This window comes from Pyxicephalus adspersus, chromosome 5 (genome assembly GCF_032062135.1).
Source record: "Pyxicephalus adspersus chromosome 5, UCB_Pads_2.0, whole genome shotgun sequence".
Classification (NCBI taxonomy): Eukaryota; Metazoa; Chordata; class Amphibia; order Anura; family Pyxicephalidae; genus Pyxicephalus; species Pyxicephalus adspersus.
This window is the reverse complement of record NC_092862.1, coordinates 113,679,909-113,699,336: the sequence shown is the minus strand read 5'-3', so window position 1 is coordinate 113,699,336 and position 19,428 is coordinate 113,679,909. Positions and strand designations below refer to the sequence as shown.

General features: G+C 36.5%; 1 protein-coding gene across 1 annotated transcript in view; it reads right to left on the bottom strand.

The window, feature by feature from the left end:
• Window positions 1-19,428, bottom strand: part of SKAP2 (src kinase associated phosphoprotein 2) — a 138,581-nt gene that overhangs the window by 45,031 nt on the left and 74,122 nt on the right. The window contains exons 5-8 of the mRNA XM_072412498.1: window positions 7,454-7,522; window positions 6,683-6,766; window positions 4,314-4,438; window positions 1,066-1,126 (exon numbers count right to left, since the gene is read on the bottom strand). Of these exons, the coding sequence (XP_072268599.1) occupies window positions 1,066-1,126; window positions 4,314-4,438; window positions 6,683-6,766; window positions 7,454-7,522 (339 nt within the window). The remainder of the gene's footprint in view (window positions 1-1,065; window positions 1,127-4,313; window positions 4,439-6,682; window positions 6,767-7,453; window positions 7,523-19,428) is intronic.

The window sequence follows — 19,428 nt, the reverse complement described above, 5'->3', positions numbered from 1 at the left end:
TTCTGGTAAACCCTAATTCCTACTTCCTCTGATGAACACTAGGCACCCAATTGGACCCCGAACCCTGCCTCATAGCCATATTACACAGCACAAGTAAATAAACAGGCAAAAGTTCAAACTAGAAAGAATGCATAGGCATTATAAACTTTAAATTACTTTCGATATTTTAAAAAATCTTTCAAGAACCTATTGTAAATTTTATAAAAGGTCTATTCTGAAATACACATCGGTGAGGCTGATTATTTGACACACAACCTGCCTAAAGACAAAGTTTTATTCATAGTCTGTAACCTCCATTGTAATGAAGGTACATTCTTTAAAATATGCAGAAAAATACCAACCAGTTGGACAGAAAAAGGATTATATTACAGGGTCCAGAAGGACAGAGTGTACATTTTTTTTATTAACAGTCTGTAACAGAACGAGTATCAAGTATCAGCAATAATAAACATGGCTGCTCACATTTCTTCCTAATTTTAGTAGTAATTCCTTGTTTAACTTTAATCATGGGTGCTAAGGCAATAGAGGGGGTTGAGCCATTCTACAACTGTATCCATGGTCCAATTATGTAATGAAGTATTGTTTGTATAGAACAGTAACATTGTAAATACTTTATGCTGTCAGCACAAACAGCAGAAGTAGTCAGTGCTAACAGTGTCTGTTGGGTATACCTCACACGTGTTACCCCAGGGCTGGCAACCGAATTCTTTTGGCTAATTCTGGAGACCACATTGCACACAGAGTCCCCTGAGTCAACCTTCCCACAAACAGCAATTGCCCAATCCTCATACACATACTAAACAACAGGATGGGGATGGTGAAAAGACATTCAGCTGTTTCTTCTTTATACCATATGTGTGACAAGGCAGTCTAAGTATTAAAAAAAAACTCCTTTAAGTGAATATTAAGCCATGTTTTAGTCTCATTAGTATGAAACATTTAAAATGCTTTGAGTCTTCAGTCAATTTATATTTAAAAGTTTGAGGTTTATGTTCAAGGGAAGTAGCCATACAATGGTAAAAAATTCAGAATTTACTTTTTTTTAAACTCATTTGCTTTGCTTACCTTGTAGATACAAGATTGAATTCACCCATTCTTCTGCCTCTTTAGGGGTTGGTGCTGCAAACTGTAATAAGAAAACCACAAATGATTTGCCAGTTTAAAAAAATCTAGCATTCATGTCACTCCTATATGGAAACATTAACAATTCTTCACATGTCTACTGATACTTTTCGTGCAAGGATGCTTCTTATAATGTACGGTTAATTTTGACAAATTTACGTAATTGGAGCAGAGGATGATGGATTTGAAACTGTGATCAGCAGCTGGCAGCTGTGCAGAAAAAAGCTGCTTCTCTTCATCAATGTCAAAGCCAGAACTGATGAACGAAATTTGCCCTTGACAATTAGAAGACACCCGTGAATATCTTTAGACTGCTGGGTATAGTTTTCTTAAAAATGTACTTGTCAGATTTCAACACATTACCTGACAACTTAATTAAATGATTTTCAAATGCAATTTTAGATCTTTAAAATGTATTAAAGTTACATTCAGTATTGATGCCAGCATGATAGGTCTTTGAAATGCTCTGCTGATAGGCGTGCTTGGCCTTCATTCAGTGATACCCCTGGCGCCTATGTTGTGATGTAGCATTAAAGTTGTACTCAAGGTGTTTGCATTGATAAATCTGCACTGCTCTACCTGGGAATTCTACTTTGTTTTAACAAGTCAAATACTTGGCAGTGCTAGAACACAATAACAGATACATTGTTTCAGGTGATGGTAATTAAAAGTGTGTACAAGTCTTTATTAATCATACAGATACCAATAACAGTTCAGTGTTTACCCAACATAAATAATAAAGCCTTTATAAAAAGAAATAGCTAGTAAGTGCTGACAGCCTGGCACTTATCAGTATATAAATATCAAATTTTTTAGAAGTATGTCAAATTGTTAACAAAAATTTCCAAAGCCAAAAAAATGGTTATGGGTGGGGGGGGGGGAGAGTTTGTATCGCTGTCAGCTTTTTTCCCAATTAAAAAACAAAAGTTTTGCTTGCCCTAGTTACACTTTAATGTAAATATTCATAATAATGTGTCAAGTAATGAAATCTGTACTTTTACGTGTACTTTGTAATAATAACTAACAGCAATGCCATTTGCTACTAGCATATGAATGTCTTTGTCACTGGGGAAGGAAGCAAGGGGAACTCTCCACAATGGGAAGCCAAAGAATATTAATAAAAAATGTCATGCAAATTTTGAGCTGTTTTTAGTTGTTAAATTATAACAAAGACACTGCTTTTAGCAAAAACAGGATTAATTATTAACCAATAGCAGCTATGTTTGCTGTCATGTCAGGTTCTAAGACCTGTAATTAATTCCCTATCAGGTCTACTCTGAGACTGGATTACTGTTTGTAGTTTGTATTTATGTGATGGTTGTTAACTTGCAGATTTACTATAATGTATGTTACATTCTGTACATGTGTTTAATCAGTAGTAATAACACACAGTACAGCAGGGCACTTAGTTCGGTTTGTAAGCATTTGGTTTGGATAGCATACTAATCAAATTGGCCTAACAATGAGGCTGGAATGTAACTAGCTTGGAGTTTTTTATTTGGCTCTGGTGTAAGGGTCAGATTTAGACATAAAATGGCAGTGAGGTGGCGGTGCATTTACAGCTTCCTCATGCCAGGAGACGCTGAATTGCTGTACTTTCTCCATGCAGCAGCCCCTTAGGGAATAAATGTACTAGTACCGCTCACTGCTGCCAGTTGTCACATATGCAGACGCTGGTAATTTTTGAACCTAAATTGCCATGTACTCTGGCGGATGGCAAGGTGAAATCATGCAATGAAGAGGCAGGGATGAACCTGCTGTTACAATTGATGCAGTTGGGTTTTCATGTAATGATTGTTTTTTTCTTGCTATAAATTGAAATGCCAGTGCAATTTAATAGCTGATGATTTGAACACCAAGAAGCCTTCACTTTAGGGGTTATTCTTTACAGAGAGTGTTGCAAGCAGTGTTGCCAACTGTCCAAAAATTCACACCAATAATACTAGACATTTTGGACAGCCAAAGTGTTTTCTTGGGTTTTCTATTATTTTTTTTTGCATGTCACTTATAATAATCCCTATATTCATCTGGATGCTGGTCTGCACTAGTACTGTGGTTGGCGGCAATAACTCTAAAACCTTTGTGCAGTAGGACTCACAATCATCCCAACCAGGAGCTGACTGAGAGAGAATCAGGCTGAGCAGAAAAATACCTTGGTGCCGGACATAGCACCAGAAACAACCTAGCCACAACCCTGCAAAAAAAGTGAGTATGGCAATGGACAGGTGTAAATGTTAGAAGTATTTGGTAATAAAGTGTAAAAATGAGCAATGGAGATTAAAACAGAAGGCATATCATGGGATACCCAAACTAAATGAGAAGATAAAGTCGGTGCTCTATTTTCATTAGAAGCTGCATGGCTTACAAGTGTGTTGCACTTATGAACTTGAATGTGGCAGGAATGGGGAATTTTTTAAATGTTAGTGCATGAAAGGTAGCCGCTAAGGGGAATACATACATACAAAGGAGATGGGATATGGTCATTGGGCTCTGCAAGGGCTCTTAGGCAGGACTAACACAATGTAAAAAATTAGACCATGTCCACAATTTGGTATTTGTGAGCAAATTTGAGAGATATTTCCTCACTGAATCATCACTATAACCTGGACCATGTTCATAATGGCCATAAGGTTGAGGTATGTTTACTACTTTCTTTGGCTGAGAACCACTGCCTCTGGGGAGAAGCTACATGTAGTTTCTGGAAGGGGCAGCCCCATAGAGAATAAATGAATGGTACTAGTACTGCTTACTGCCACCAGCAGTCAAATATCGCTGATGTGCCAGTGACCAAATGGCTGGCAAGGTGCCTCATCCCGAAGCAGGTCTGAACCTGCCTGAGGAAGCACAGACAGCGGTAAAAAACATATCAAAAATGCTACCCTAAACTTCCGTGATGCAACTTTAAGGTTTGATTCCTAGGCCGTTTTTTATGTACTGGCCACTTTTGGGAGGGTACACATATAAATATATAATATATATTATATTTATATATATTTATATTGATATATATGTACACACATACATTTAATATATATTTGCCTTAAATTCAGAGTAGGTGAACTTTGATTTTTTTATTCTTTATATATTCTCATATGCATGCGTGTACTGTGCAGATGTGGCTGGCAGTTAGTGAGCCGGCCTATGAAATAGTTTTATCAACCTAATTTAAATAGAGGCATTAAAAGTCAAACCTGATAGACGCGTTTATCAGGAGCAAAGATTTCAAAACAGCAATCTTTCTTTGCATCCTTGCGGAGAGTATTATTTATTCTGGCGCTGTATCCTTCCAGTGAAAATTCACCTTTCTGCTGTTTGTCTGCCAAAGATAAAAGCAAAGTAGCACCAAGTTAGTTCTCTGGCGGCTTCCTGTAAAATGGCATTTCTGCCTGAAGCTTTTAAGAAGTCTCTGTAGAATTACAGTCAACACACTGATGGTAGTCACATGCAGATTTGGAGGCTGGGGAATCGTGGATGCCTCCGTTAGAGAAGCCCAGCTGTTGCTATGTACAGTGGCTATGTAAATAAGCACAGTCTCACATTTATTATCAGGCAGATTCTTTAAAAATCTGTGTGCCATGATTTCAACTGACAATAAACAAAATGATCTCAAAGATTCTTGGGGCATTTTTAAAAAGAAAAATAAGGTTCAAACCTTGGTGTAACAGCTGTGCCATATGTGCAGAAGAGTAAAATCGGTGTCAGACAAAATAATCATTAGATTGATATATTTTTCAAATCCAGAAAGGCATTACTGTGTACAGTACCAGCAAAGCATACCTTAAAGAACTGATGCCAAACTTTACTAAAATATTCATAAAAAATATTCATATACATGACAATTAGTGATACTCCAAAAAATTCCAATTTTGGTTTTGGAATCCTGCCTAACCAGCTAGTGCATTTACAAGCATATTCACAAAAGCAACAAAAAGAGGCAATGGAACTGTAACTTCTGAATAGAAGAAAAGTTTGTCTGAATGCACAAAAATACGAGGGGATGCCGAGAAGTTCCTGGCTTTGCCCCCTTCCAGATGAAATAGAAAAATGAGTGTGGGGGCACATGTCAGCCTAACATCTTAGTATGTAACGGTGCAAATATCAGGTCTTTGCGATTCATAGAACTGTTTTTTCTTTTAGTGAGAAGCTGTGATGGTAGAGGCACAAGCAAGTTTCACGTCGTTGGAGTTACAGGCCTTCATGAAGTTTTTGTTTCTCCAGGGAAAGTCAGCAAAGGATATTCACACTGAGATGTCACAAACACTGGGGGAGAAATGTCCTTCCTTTCCCTGGAGAAACAAAGACATCATGACGGCCCATAACTCCAACGACGTGAAACTTGCTTGTGCCTCTGCCATCACAGCTTCTCACTAAAAGAAAAAACAGTTTCAAGAATTGCAAAGACCTGATATTTGCACGGTTACATACTAAGATATTAGGCTGTCATGTGCCCCCACACTCATTCTTCTATTTCATCTGGAAGGGGGCAAAGCCAGGAACTTCGTACATACTGGACAGTGGGTGACATGAAGCTGTATGGCTCTTACAGTATGTTAACCAATTATCATAGCATTCCTGAGAGAAAAAGCTCAAGGAGGAACTAGAGATTGTGAATAAAATAGCCAAATCCTATATTGCTCATGACAAATGTCTAAGTAATTGCTGTGCTGCACAGTAACTCTGGGAATTATCTGGCTAAATGTATGACTTGTTGCCTTTGTCTCTATGATGGGCATCAAACTTCTCAATTTTTTTCGAAAGGTTAGAATATTGATCATTCCATAACAATTCAGTCAGATGCCATTGACTGATGCTATGGACTGATGGACTGATAGTATTGGATTGAAAAATGAAAACGCTAGACCTGAATTAGAAATATGTCTTCAGCAGTACTTATTATGGGGTAGTATAAGGCAGGTTTCTTAGCTCACCTCTTGGGCCTTCTTTCCACCATTACACAGTGTTATGTATGGATAGCAGATTCCTCAGTGATATTTTTTTAAACACAGAACTACTTAAATCCTAGTTTAAGATCTAGTTAAGGATTTTTTTATACAACTAGGAAAACACATGCTTCCATGTACCAACTCAGACATTTATAAAGAAGTAGAAAAACTGACACTAATCTTCCTTACAGTGCCCATAAACGCACATACACTTATCGACTAATAACAACTGAAGCATTTATGAGGATTTTAAAGCCACAAGGCTATGTCCCAAGAACACCCCTAGTGTGTACTGGCACATAAGAAGGAATAGACATTTTAAACATGTCCATAAAAACTAGGCCTAGGACTAAAAAATATATGTGAATTTTTTTTTAAAGAGAAAGAGCACCTAGATACCTAATGTGGTCTACGTTCCTTTGTTTATCCAATTTCCCCATCATCTTTTCATAACAAATTGAACTTGGGAGAGAGAGAGATTTGCTGGAACCTACATAGAAAACTTGTATGTGCTCCGTTACAGCTGGGATAATTGATCTTTTATTAGAATTAGGAAGTTAGAGGTTTTTTTTTATTTTTAGTATTCTTCATCAGTAATACAATCTTTTAGAACATACCTTTGTCACTTCCATAATAGTAGAAGACAAACTTGCTTATTGCACACCAACGTTTTTGCCAGTCAGATGCAAAAAAGTTATGATCTGAAAAAGAAAGGAATAATACAAATGTAAAGCATGTTATTTTTTACTTATGGTGTCTACACTTGAGAGCCAGACTGCTGCTTTCCCATACAAGCAGAGACCCAAGTATTTAGTGGTCTGACACTCCTTTTGCACACTATAATAAGCTTGATAATTGGAAGTGTGTACAAGAGGGAATGTCAGACCACTGGAGACCCAGACTACTGCTTGTGTGTGAGAGTGGTCTGACTTTCCAATTTGATGCTAGGACAGGTATTTTGCCCCTTGTTTCAGCTCTAAATAATAAATATTACAGTAATGAATATAAATGGTTCTGCTATATAGATCTTGCCTTTCCACTAAAAGTCAAGTTTGGCCCACCTGCCTCCCAATCCTGTGTACCTTCAGAAGCATTTCAGTTGTTTATATCTCTGACTGAATATCATGCAGTTTTTTCTGTATATACCCCCTGTATATTTATCATGATCTGCATATGGTCAAATTTAATCAAAGCTGTTTTTCAACAAATTAACAACTCTTGAGCTGCTGAGAGAAGAGCTAACCCTGTGAATGTCCCAGTAAATGGAATTCTATTATTATTGCAGAAGGCTTTATTGAGATTTTCTTTAATATAGTAAATATTTTATATATTTAATATAGTTTCCAACTGCCTCAGAAAGGTTCAATTTTAATAGTAAATTCACAAACCTTTTCTTCGTTTCTCCAGATATCCGGCTCTTGTAACTATGAGATCCTGAGCAGCCACTGGTTGATTTCCTTAAAAAAATGAAGAAAAATGCTTCAGCATAATGTTCTCATTGGTAACATGTTTTCAAGGGAAAATACATTAGCCATATAGAAGGTATATGTTTCAAGACAGTCTACACCCACACATGAAAGGAAATCATTCAAATGATTGGATGCCAGAAGTCATCCTTGCATGATGATAATTTCTTGTAAACAGCAGTATTAAAGAAAGAATTATTTTATTATTTTACTCTTTTTCTTTAATTGACACTTATTGTGCTAAAGTGCTGTGTACCATAAACAACAGCTAAGGTATTTTTTTTAACTTTATAATGTTTCCACCTATTTTGATGCATTTGCAGCATCTCAGTGCTGCTGATCTTCTGCAGCTTCCATGCAATGTCTTCACATATACATGCGTCACGTATACATGCAAACATTCCAACCATTGTTGTGCTTCTTTAATTAGGAATAATTTCCTCATGGTGACAACACTAGAATGTGTATTTGCAATATGTGTTAGAACATCTAATTGCAATCTCCCATGGGATAGTGTGACAGGAGATAGATACAGTACCGGGATTAACTCTTGGGAAGGACATTACCTTCATGGAGTCTGTGTTTCCCCCATTTCCCACTTATTTGCGTGGGTTTCTCTTGGGCTTTGCAGGTTCCTCTCACATCCCACAAAACAAGCAGGTAGGTTAATTGGTTTCCCCTGAAATTGGCCTTAGACTGTTATAGATACTTATGACTATGGCTGAGACATTAGATCATGAAAACCTGAGGGACAATTAATTACATGACTATGGACTTTGTAAAATGCTGTATGATATGGTAGCACTATATAATTTTAGGATAATAATAATATTAAATCCATGCTCTTCTTCTGTCTGCATGTTTTTAGTAACACATTTGCTTGCAGAAAACCTGAATGGCTTCCAGTCTTGTTTTTACCACTCCCAATCTAAGGCTAGGTACACACATGCAATAATTATTGTTTGACAGTGAACAATCCACGATTATTCCCGATTATTTTAAATGATCGTATTGTGCACAATTCTGTACATGCTGTAGCAATACAATTGTTCAAATATAATACACTAGGAAAGTTTGTTTGAACGATCATTAGAACAATCGTTCAAACGATGCAGGAAGTGACATGTTCAGGAGAAAGTATATCACAGAACAATCCATGATCACTGAACGACCGTACACACAATAGATTATCGTGTGTCGCCCAATCGCCCAGATTATCACCCAATCAGATCCACCAGAACAGTCGTTCGTTACAAGTGAGATTCCTTGTTCGTCGGTGTCGTTGACCAGTCATTGTGCACTTTTTTTGTTAACAACTTTCGAATGATTTTTTGTGGATCGTTCGTTTACAATGACAATTATTGCACGTGTGTACGCAGCCTAAGTGCTGCTGTGTAAAGGATTACAAAATGCTGATACCAAGTCAAATTCAGGTGTTAAGAGCATTAAAAATGAAACATAGTGAATTATTATTAAATACAGAGAAATGCATTCATTTACATCTCTTACATAAGCCTGAAGTTCTGCTTTGGATATAAAACTGTCTTTCAATAGCAATGTTGTTAATTGGTGGCAGAAGCCAGATTCCATGAAACTCCATACACAGAAGAAAATAAATTCACGAAAATTTGACACAAGGCTCTGTATGATTACTTCTGTGAAAAACCAGAAACTGAAATACAGCCACTTTATCACTACCATTTACAGCCTAACTCGCAACGTAACAAATAGTTCTTCACTTTGTGCAAATGTTTTAAAAAAATGTAATCATGTAATGACAGCTAGAAGGAAAAAAATAGACGAGAGGTTGAGTTAGGTCTACAGGACACATCATCTAAATTAGCCCTATTACGAGAAGCTGCAGCAGTAAAATAAGAAATACAATGAAAACATCGTAATTCAGGAGCAATTTTTTAAATCTGCAAGACAGTAGCAGCGAAATGAGCATCTGAGAAATTCATCTTTTCTAATAACCTGTGCCAAGTAGAGAAAAAGCACTCCGCTCATAAGGGTCTATCAGATATTTTGAATACTGCGCTGACTAGATTTCCGTCAAGTGGGAGCGGACAAACTGTGACATTTCCTGCTTTTAACACTGCACAAACGTATCTTCAGTGCTAACAGATAAGAATACAGTATCATTGTCTCTGTTAACAGCAAAGATGCCCTTTTGGTGACAACTGTCTTAGTTTTTTTGTGCTTTGCTTGCATACTGCTCAAATGTACTCTATTTATTGTATAGCGCTGCGTAACACGTTGGCGCTTTATACATACAGTTTACTATTATTAATATTATTATTATTATTATTATTATTATTAATAATAATAATAGACAACTGAGATTTATATAAGGCAGTCTAAATATTCCCAAAAGTTTTATTTTCTGGAAAGTTTAGAGTTTAATTGATACTCTGTATTGGCTATGGTATTAAATAAGCAAGCCTTCAGGATGCCCTCTAAATCCCTTCTTAAGTTTTTCTATATATGTAGGTGAATACACCAACAAATGCATAGGGACTCTCACATTTCCTCAAAGATTTCCATGTGGGAATCAATTACTGCCATTGAAACACATAGACCTGGAATATTCCCATGAAGAAATGTTTGAGGGAATGTCTGATTGTGTTTTATAAATAGAGCCCTTGATGTTCCCTTTTTAGTATTGTGACATAATGATCATTATTATAAAGTGACCCCTGCCATTCATTAATTCAAAAGAAAAAATTGCGAGTCTGTAGAGGAGAAATGATGTGAACATATCAAGCCAGACCAAACACAGACAAGCTTGAATCCTAACTTTTGAAGGTGATGGAATGTTTTAACAGTGTTGTATAGATTGCTAGAAATGTGTGACATTAGAAACAGAGTAACAAGGAAGTTAGACAACCTATATAGCTGGGACACTATCTGCATGGAGTTTGCAGGTTCTCCCCGTGTTTGCGTGGGTTTCCTCTGGGTACTCCGATTTCCTACCACATTCCAAAAACATGCAGTTAGATCAATTGGCTTCCGCCCAAAATTGATCTTGGACTGTTTTAAGGACGTATTACTATGTTAGGGCCATAAGTCGGCACTGTATAATAATAATAGTGCATTGAGGTGTGCTCATGAAAACAGTGCACAATAATCTGAGACACATACAATAGATACTATAGAAAGAGTCTACAATTCTCTATATGGATAGGTTACATAAAGAAATGTAACAGTACAGCAAGCAGGTTAATGCTGTAGTAGTCTAATTTTTGTGCAGTTAAAGGTTTGGGTTTTAAAATAGTTTAAACCTTAAAAAACATATCTATTGTTTCTTCTGATAGAAACTGGGGACCACAGGGATTTCTCAGGATTGATCATGCCTATTAATTTCTTTCTAAGTAAATAACTTTGTTAGCATCTCTGTACACAAACAAGTTTTATTAATTCAGCAGAGCATTATGTGTCAAAAATGTCCAAAACATGCACATTGAATCTAAATGTCATGTGTCTACACACTGCATGGCATTTTCATAAATCGATCACTTCCATCGTGCTAAATATCACATTTATTGCGGTAATTGTAGTCCATTCTCTGGAAAAACATATACATAAACAAAGACTTAAGCTACGTACACACTTCCAATTATTATCGTTGGTAAACGAACGACGAACGATCCTGCACGATATCTGCGAACGATCGTATAGCACCGATCCTGTACATACAGATAACGACACGATCGTTCGTAGATATTGTACACACAATAGATGCAATCGTTTGAACGATACAGGAAGTTACGTGCACCACAGGAAGTGAACGAACGTTCGTTCATCACGCATGCTCAGACCATGGACAATCAATGAACGATCGTACACACGAACGATGGTCAACGATTGTCGTCCAATCCGATCCGCCGGTCCGGTCGTTCATTTCCAACGACTTTCCTCGTTCGTCGGCGTCGTTGGTTACTTTTTTTACGAACGATTTTTGCCCAATCGATTGTTCGTCGTTCGTTCGTCGTTGATTTTGAACGATAAAAATTGGAAGTGTGTACTCAGCTTAAGAGTTCTCTTTGCTTCTCAGTCTTACCAGTCAGAGCAGCTGAAATGGTGAAATCTGCCAGTGTAGCAAAAAATGTCATGGTTTGACAGAGCATTAAATAGTACAGATGTTTCTTAATATAACTCCATAAGTTTGTGTAGGGCCCATGTGCACAGAACAGTCTGTAGGGATCACACTGTCATAACATGGATTACCGTCCATAAATTACAATCTGAGTACACAGGAAGATAAATATATCTTTTAATTGTGTGCATAGAATGGTTCTTAAAATATGGGCAACGATGAACATATTTCAATTAAAGAGAGTTGTAGAGATGAGCACAATTGAGTACAATCCATGTGATAATAAAAATGGAAGATGTTATAGGGCTGATTTTGAGTTGAGAATATTCACACAAAAAGAGTGAAAATTTAATCATCTAGTTATGTAAAACAAAAAAAAATGGTGCTTATTTATTTTAGTGTCACTGATGAATAATTAAAATTAATGTTCAGTGAACATTCTTAACTCTATAAAATCAGTCTATCTATCTATCTATCTATCTATCTATCTATCTATCTATCTATCTATCTATCTACTAAATGTATGGGTAAAGCCATTCACAGGCAAACAAATGATAATGAGCATTCAAGGTTAATTTGCAACAATCAGCTTAATGGGTTACCAAACATAATAAACACTTCTGAGTGCTTCCTAGTTCCAATTGATTTCAACAAATATTTGACTGCTCCCTTTTCTCCACAGAAGAATAATCAACACATTATTTGTGTGGCTTAGCATTTATTGGTCAATTCAGTAAGAAAAGTTGCACTGGCCCTGGCAGCTCATCATCACTGCCAGATCTCCCAAGGTTAACAAAATAATATATTATATTATTATAATAAATAATAATATTGCCCAGATTAGATCTAAATAAAAAAGAGCTATTGCTGCAAATATCACCTCAAATATGGATCTGTCCTCTGCTCTACTTTTTCTAAACCACTCTGGTTAATTGATGCCCAGATGCCCACCATCATGTACCCTACTTATTGTGAGCCCTGATGTCGAGGACCTACCTCCTGGGAGGGCATTTCATTTAGCTACCCTGGGCACACAGGAGAATACTGCAGATATGAAGACAACTGCAATACTGTAGTGGCAATTTGGAGAAAAAAGACGATCCGCAATGTCATATTATTAGACTGAATTATGCATACAACTTGGGTTGGGTAGGATTTGGATGGGGCACAGAGCATTTGTGTATTTAATATGCAAAGAGAATTTAAAACGGCTTCTAGCTTTTTGCATGGTGATTTTCCTATTTATTTCAACACTAAATACAATTTTACTAATACAATAAAGAAAAGCAGTAGTATGGGGGAAATGAAATAATTAAAATAAAAAATTACACATTAAGCAACTTAAGGTTTCAATTTTATGTTTCCTCACCCATAGTTAAGCACCAATATTATGTTCTCAGGAGTAAATAGTGCTGAACTGTGCAACAGTGGATGCTTCAAACTATTTGAGTAAGAAGGAAGATACAGAGATCACATCACCAAGATACTTTATCACAATCTTATTTATGCTGATTCCATGTACCTCAAAAGTCCTAGTTATAATTAATTTTAAACGTCTTTCAGACAAACATTTTTTAAGATATATGTTGGTAGAAAGAAAGAATGCCAGGAGAGGACCATAAACCTCTCTGATGAAGACTGCTGCTTTAATGTTAGGATATCAGTACCATAGAAACCCATCAAAATAAAAGCAACAAAATGAAACAAATCCAATCCTGCACAATTATGATCCAATCTGTGTTTTTCATAATATGGCCCACCACAGATTCTTAGAAAATGCAGCTAAATTTACACACTTCTCTTTACTGAGCTTTACTGAGTAAACTAAGAGTACAATATTAGAAATGAAAGGTCTATATCTATGATGAATTTGCCCCTTTGTGACTATTGAATGGAAGAAATACATATACAAATACCTTTTTATTAAAAGTTGAAGGCAGCTGGTTAACTACAGACTACAGACTTTGTCTGAGCAAGCAATACTAGTTTCAAAGAAGTATTAAAGAGAATAATGTTAGATTGACAGTAATCTGCTTAGAGCCTTGTGGTGCCTATTTCAGGGTGCCATAGCACTTTGTTAAATAAATCTTAGATGTAACACTGATCATAGAGGTATATGTTTAGCTAAAAAATGAAAATATGACATGATAATTCTTGCAGCCTAGGTTTCAACTGCGACTGTAGAAATAGCTTGTGTTATCCAAATGATGGAGTCCACAACATTTTAACTATAATAAAAAGTAGGCAGCTGTCCTTTATATAATAGGGTATAGTAGGGGGAACACCAAATACCCCCTCAGTCCTAGAATGTAAAAGCATTGCTCAAAATGTCATTCAAAAAGATTGCTGCTAGTCCCTGTAATCAGCACAGCAAGAACATTTAGGGCAAAGGCCGGCTTTTAGGCCAGAATCTGCCTATCCGGTAGTTTGTTCCGGCCAAGCGCCCCCTGGCCAATCTGGCCTAATGCCGGCCGGCAACCCGCGGCGGAGCCGAAACAAACTACTGGAGCTCCAGAGCCACATGTGGCTTTTGAGCCTCTGTGTAGTGGCTCCCTTTCTATTTACCATAGACGGTGTTAACACTTCAGCCGCTGGGGTAAATAGGGAACATTCATTCCTCTGTATGCGTTGCGGAGGAGAGGAATTTCCCCTTAGGGGGCGTTCCTGGTGGGGGCGGAGCCAATAGGACTCGAGAGAGAGTCTAGCCTAGTGTGCTCCTGCCTACCCCTGAAATGGCCTGGTGGCCAAAAAAGTTTGCTGACCTCTGATTTAGGGCATAGTGCAAGTGTACTGTGTGGGTACCTGGTGGTCAGTTGCCCTGGGCCAGCTATTTTTAAACCAGCATGGAGTAGTGTGCTCAGATCAATCCAGACATTTCTCTGCCTGTCAAGTCTTAAAGTCTAACTAAAGCCAACACTGAACAAGGAATATTTTCAAAGAAATCCTGTTGATTAGTTTAAAGTATAGGTATTACCTTTATAACTGAACTTTTAAAATTTAAAAGCACATTGTGTAAACTATGCTTGCCTGTCGCATTGCAGCTGTCTGATCTCTCTTGCCTTTTAGTTTCCTATCTTAAAATGAATATTCATCTATTTCTTGTGACTATAAGCCCCTCATGTGGTTATATGGTTTCTACTGTAATACAAGTATTCACGGAAATGTAGACTGGCAAGTATTGTTATTTTCTATTTAGGGGCACATGTTCATGTTCAAGGGCATGAATGGCCCTTCTACCAGCTGAATTTAGAAATAAAAGGAAATGAGTTGTAGTGCAATGTGCAAGCACATTTGGCCATAAAACAGATATTCTGTATACCACTCTGCCTACATACATTTTTTGTATTCACAATTTAGCTTGATTTCTATTAGAATTGCTTTGTTCAATTTGGTGTGTAATTGGGCCTTAAAGGAAGTCTCATGTCATCAAAGAAATAAGATCCTTCCATAATATGTTGGTTCTACCCCAAGCAATCGTCTGACCTAGCTATGCCCAGAAAAGTTCAAGATCTAGAACAACTTCTAGTTTTAACATAATTGCGTAAGGCACAATATTCAATGTTAATGTGGTTGCTTTTTTTTTAAAAAAAACCTTTGGATTCACAAGTGCTTTCTCCACAAATAAATGTCTAAACTGATCATTACCAGACTAATTTGTTAGCATGATTAAAACAATATTGATTGTAAATTCATCCAAATACATTTAAAGGCCAGTGTAAATTCTATCGAAAAGTAATAAGCAATGTAAGACAAAAGCTTTGGACCAGGATGTGATAGATCTGTCATTCCATACTTAGATTCTTCACTTGTTCAATGTAAGGAATCCTTTCTACTCAATAGTATATTATTTAAAAAATGAAAGATCTGATCCTAGCATGGTGTGGAACCCAAAGATAAACCAATTCTCCAATAAAATCTGAATCTGTATTGGAAAAAATAGTTCCTGCTAAAGGATAAAAGTCATGTTTGGCACCAAGGCATGGTCACATCTAGCAGAAGCTCTTTAGGACCAGGGAATTGTTACTATACACTATCTATATATACAAAATACAGAAAACAGTAATATAAAAAAGGGGATATATACCCCAAAAAAAACAAGAAAAGTTCCAACAAACAGAAAAAAAACACAGAGAACCACACAGACTGTATCGAACAGGATAAGCTGGATTGTGCAGTGTCCATACATAAAGTATAAAAAAATACGGAATCCAACAAAACAAGTGTAATTGTACATCATTCAATCATGCAGAATAGGTAACTATAATGAAAAATACATATTTCACAATTCAGAAGAATGGAAATACTAGTGTGCTTTGTCTATATATAAAAGAGGGGGAACAACTATAAACAGTATATAGAACAAGGGAATAAGTACTGTGCTGTGTCCCTGGGTAAATAGGAGAAAAATTACAACTAGCAAACAATACAAAATGCCAAAATACAGGGAAGTGTCAAAACATATAGAAGAAGAGCAGATACCAAAAATGAGACCCAGGTTACATAAGCAAAGCTATAATGTGCATTGTTTATAAATAGAAAATATATAGAATAAGAGGAGTTTTTTTAACGACACTAAGCGTCCAAAACAGTGGAACAGTGGCACAGTACAATGGCCATTCATACAGAACAAAAAAGATAGAGATACAAAGCAACCATTTAGTTTTTTTCAACTTGAACTTTGAAATTTTTATAAATGTACCTATGTGCCTATTAATTTTTTTTTTTACATAATCTGCAAGCAAATCTGTGAGGGAGATTTCCTGTGCTGAAAATTGCTACATTCTCCCTTTTTCAAAGTTAAGAACTCATGTGTAACATTACAGTTAAAAATGTAGAAATGTACGCTTTGGCCTAATGCAGCCATTTATCATATAATATATCTGTCAATTTCAATAATACCCATGACAGGAACATTGGTGTGAATGATGAAAACTATAGCTAGAGCCCAGTCCTGCAAGTGGAAGCTGTTTCATCTTCTTTCAGAGTAGCAAATCAGTAATCAATATTTGTAAAAGCAAGCTAATCCTTTGTAAAATCACTGCTGCAGTGACTTAAATTTGCTCAATCTACACAGTTAATCCCTCTTCATCTGCTTGATCCCTTTATTTATTCTAACCACTTACAATACAAACTATGCCAGATTAATGTATCTTTGTGTGTTACATGTCATTTGACAGCTCACACAGTTTTTGCTGTTAGGGTAATCTTTGTAAACATTGCCCACCACTTAGGCCTTGCTTCATGTCAGTCTGGTTACATCTAAAATTTACAAACAAGCACGCTTAACATTTTAAAAACAATATATTCAATCAAAGGGCGTCTTTCTTATTTCTACAGAAGAGACAAACAGTGTTTATTGATTTGCTTTCAGAGTTATAAAAACTTTATAAATTCATGGGAAAGTGGGTAACTAACAGGTAAAAAAACAAACAACAGAGCCCCAAAGCGAAATTTCATTGGGTCCTTTGTGCTCGCTGGCATACTGCCACACACAGCAATTTGTATCTCTGGTAATAATGGCCAGTTGACTATATTGCATCCTCATTTAAACCTCAGCTCAATGGTGGTCTGTAGTGACCTGCAGTATATATACATATTTTTACCCTTTTAACATTAAAGTCCAGTGGAAAAGAAGGCTTTTAAAAGCGGAAGTCAGTAAAAATTTACATATATGGTTAGCGAGCAGAGCTTTTATTATTACGGCAAAACGAAGCAGATTTATTTAAACTCATTTGACCCACCAGCCTTACCACCAAACTCTATAGAATGAAAGGGACAGTACTGCCCAAAAGTTTTCTACATTTGGAAATTCTGAGCACCAGCTACCTCCCAATACTTTGTGCTTCTGAGTATTACAATGTATGCATAACCGCCACTTATAAATGGATTTAGATAAAATAGCAAGGAGTTATCACTTGATATCTTTGTACAGGTAGGGAAACTTTCATTTCCAGTACCAGAGGCACAATAGGAAGTAGGAGGACATTTCCGGAAAGCAAGAGGAAATGACTTCTTAGACAGTTGCCCTTTGTGCACATGTTCCCATTAGAAAATTTCCCCTCACCACTTGTTCTAATGACAACTGTAAAATGTTCCCCATCACTTTCTACCTCACTGGTCACCAGTACAAATAAAGAGAATGAACCAACCAAGTATGGACGCAGAAAGCAATAACAATGCAACAGAATGTTTAAACTTAACCTACATTATTCACTTTGTGATATATTGGCCTCTGCTACGTCTTTCTTTTTGTAGAACAGCTCATACATTTTAAGAAAAAATTATCCTGCTGTCATAGGGGAAAAGGCTTTTTGGAGTCTTGCTTGTAGATTGGCCACTTGCACAGTCAAAGCTAACCAGGTTAATATGCACAACAATATTGTGCCCCCTCCAGCCTGATGTCAGGGAATAAACATGCTTATCAAGAGTTTAATGTGAAGAACAGAAGATGGGTGAGTTTGTAACCACTTTCAAACCCCCACAGCAGTCAAGTGAACCATTGGGTGGGAGTTAAGCCAATGAGTTTTAGTGTAGAAATAATGCCTTTAGGCTACCCTTCAATTATTGTTTACAAACTTTCAAAGGAAAATAGCAACAGACATCCTTTACTTTACTTGCAATGGACACATTTTTTGTCTTCACAGATTTCTTAGCAAAAATTATACTGAAAAAATTATTGGTGCCTAATCCTATAGGAGTTTTGCTGTCAATAGCATTGACATAGACCTTACGGGCCTGATTTAATAAAGCTCTCCAAGGCTTGAGAGGATAGACTTTCATCAGTGAAGCTTGGTGATCCAGCAAACCTGGAATAGATATGGTTCAGGGTTGAAAACATTTGCTAACAAATAGCAAATGAATTTTAAGAAATCCACTACATGTGTCCTGGATCACCCAACTTCACTGATGAAAGTGTATCCTCTTCAGCCTTGGAGACCTTAAATAAATCAGGCCCGTAAGGTCTGAAAGAGAAATAGAGGAAAAAGAAACCAAATTATTTAGGGCCAAAACCTGTGGGTAGTAGAATACCATTTAGTACAATTAGACCAAAAAAGGGAAAAAGTAATTTTAAGACGTTATAAGGGATGTTTTTGGCATTTTACTACATGTAACACATATAATGGTTTTCTCCCCTTTAGGCAAAGTTCTGTTCTAAAAACATTCATGCCCAAGTTTCTGACACAGCTTTGAAATCTGTATCCTTCCTCCCTCTTTTCAGTGCCTAGTACATGACCATGTCAAGACTTCAGCCAATGACCCCAATAAACGTAGTATAAAGGCAAGCAGGCTGATGTAGTGATATCCACAAAATGACACAGTCAACCATGACCAAAACAAAAATAACATCCACAGTGTTTTAACTCAAAGCAACTAAACCACGTCTACCTCTCACTGACCCAACTACAGTCAGCTAAAATCTGAATAATTACTATAGGTTATAGCAGTAATTTTTGAGTTAATAAATAAACCTAAAGCAGTAAATGTATTTGCTTTATTTTCCAAAACCATTACAAGTCACATTTTATGTAATAATAAAGGAAACATAAATTAAGAGCAAAAATATTGTATGTGTTGTTTGTATATGTTGTCCAACCTATTTAGGAAACAATAAATTTATTATCCCTTTTATCAGTTGAATGAATCGTGTTTACATCAACAGAACAGTACTTATGATTGTAGGTCAATGCACCTTTCAGGTTTGTTCAACTCACTGAAGTTAAAAATGCAAGAAGAAGAGTAATAAATACATAGTAATAAATAAACAGGACCTGCCAGTTGGATTTATGTTGAAAAATAATAT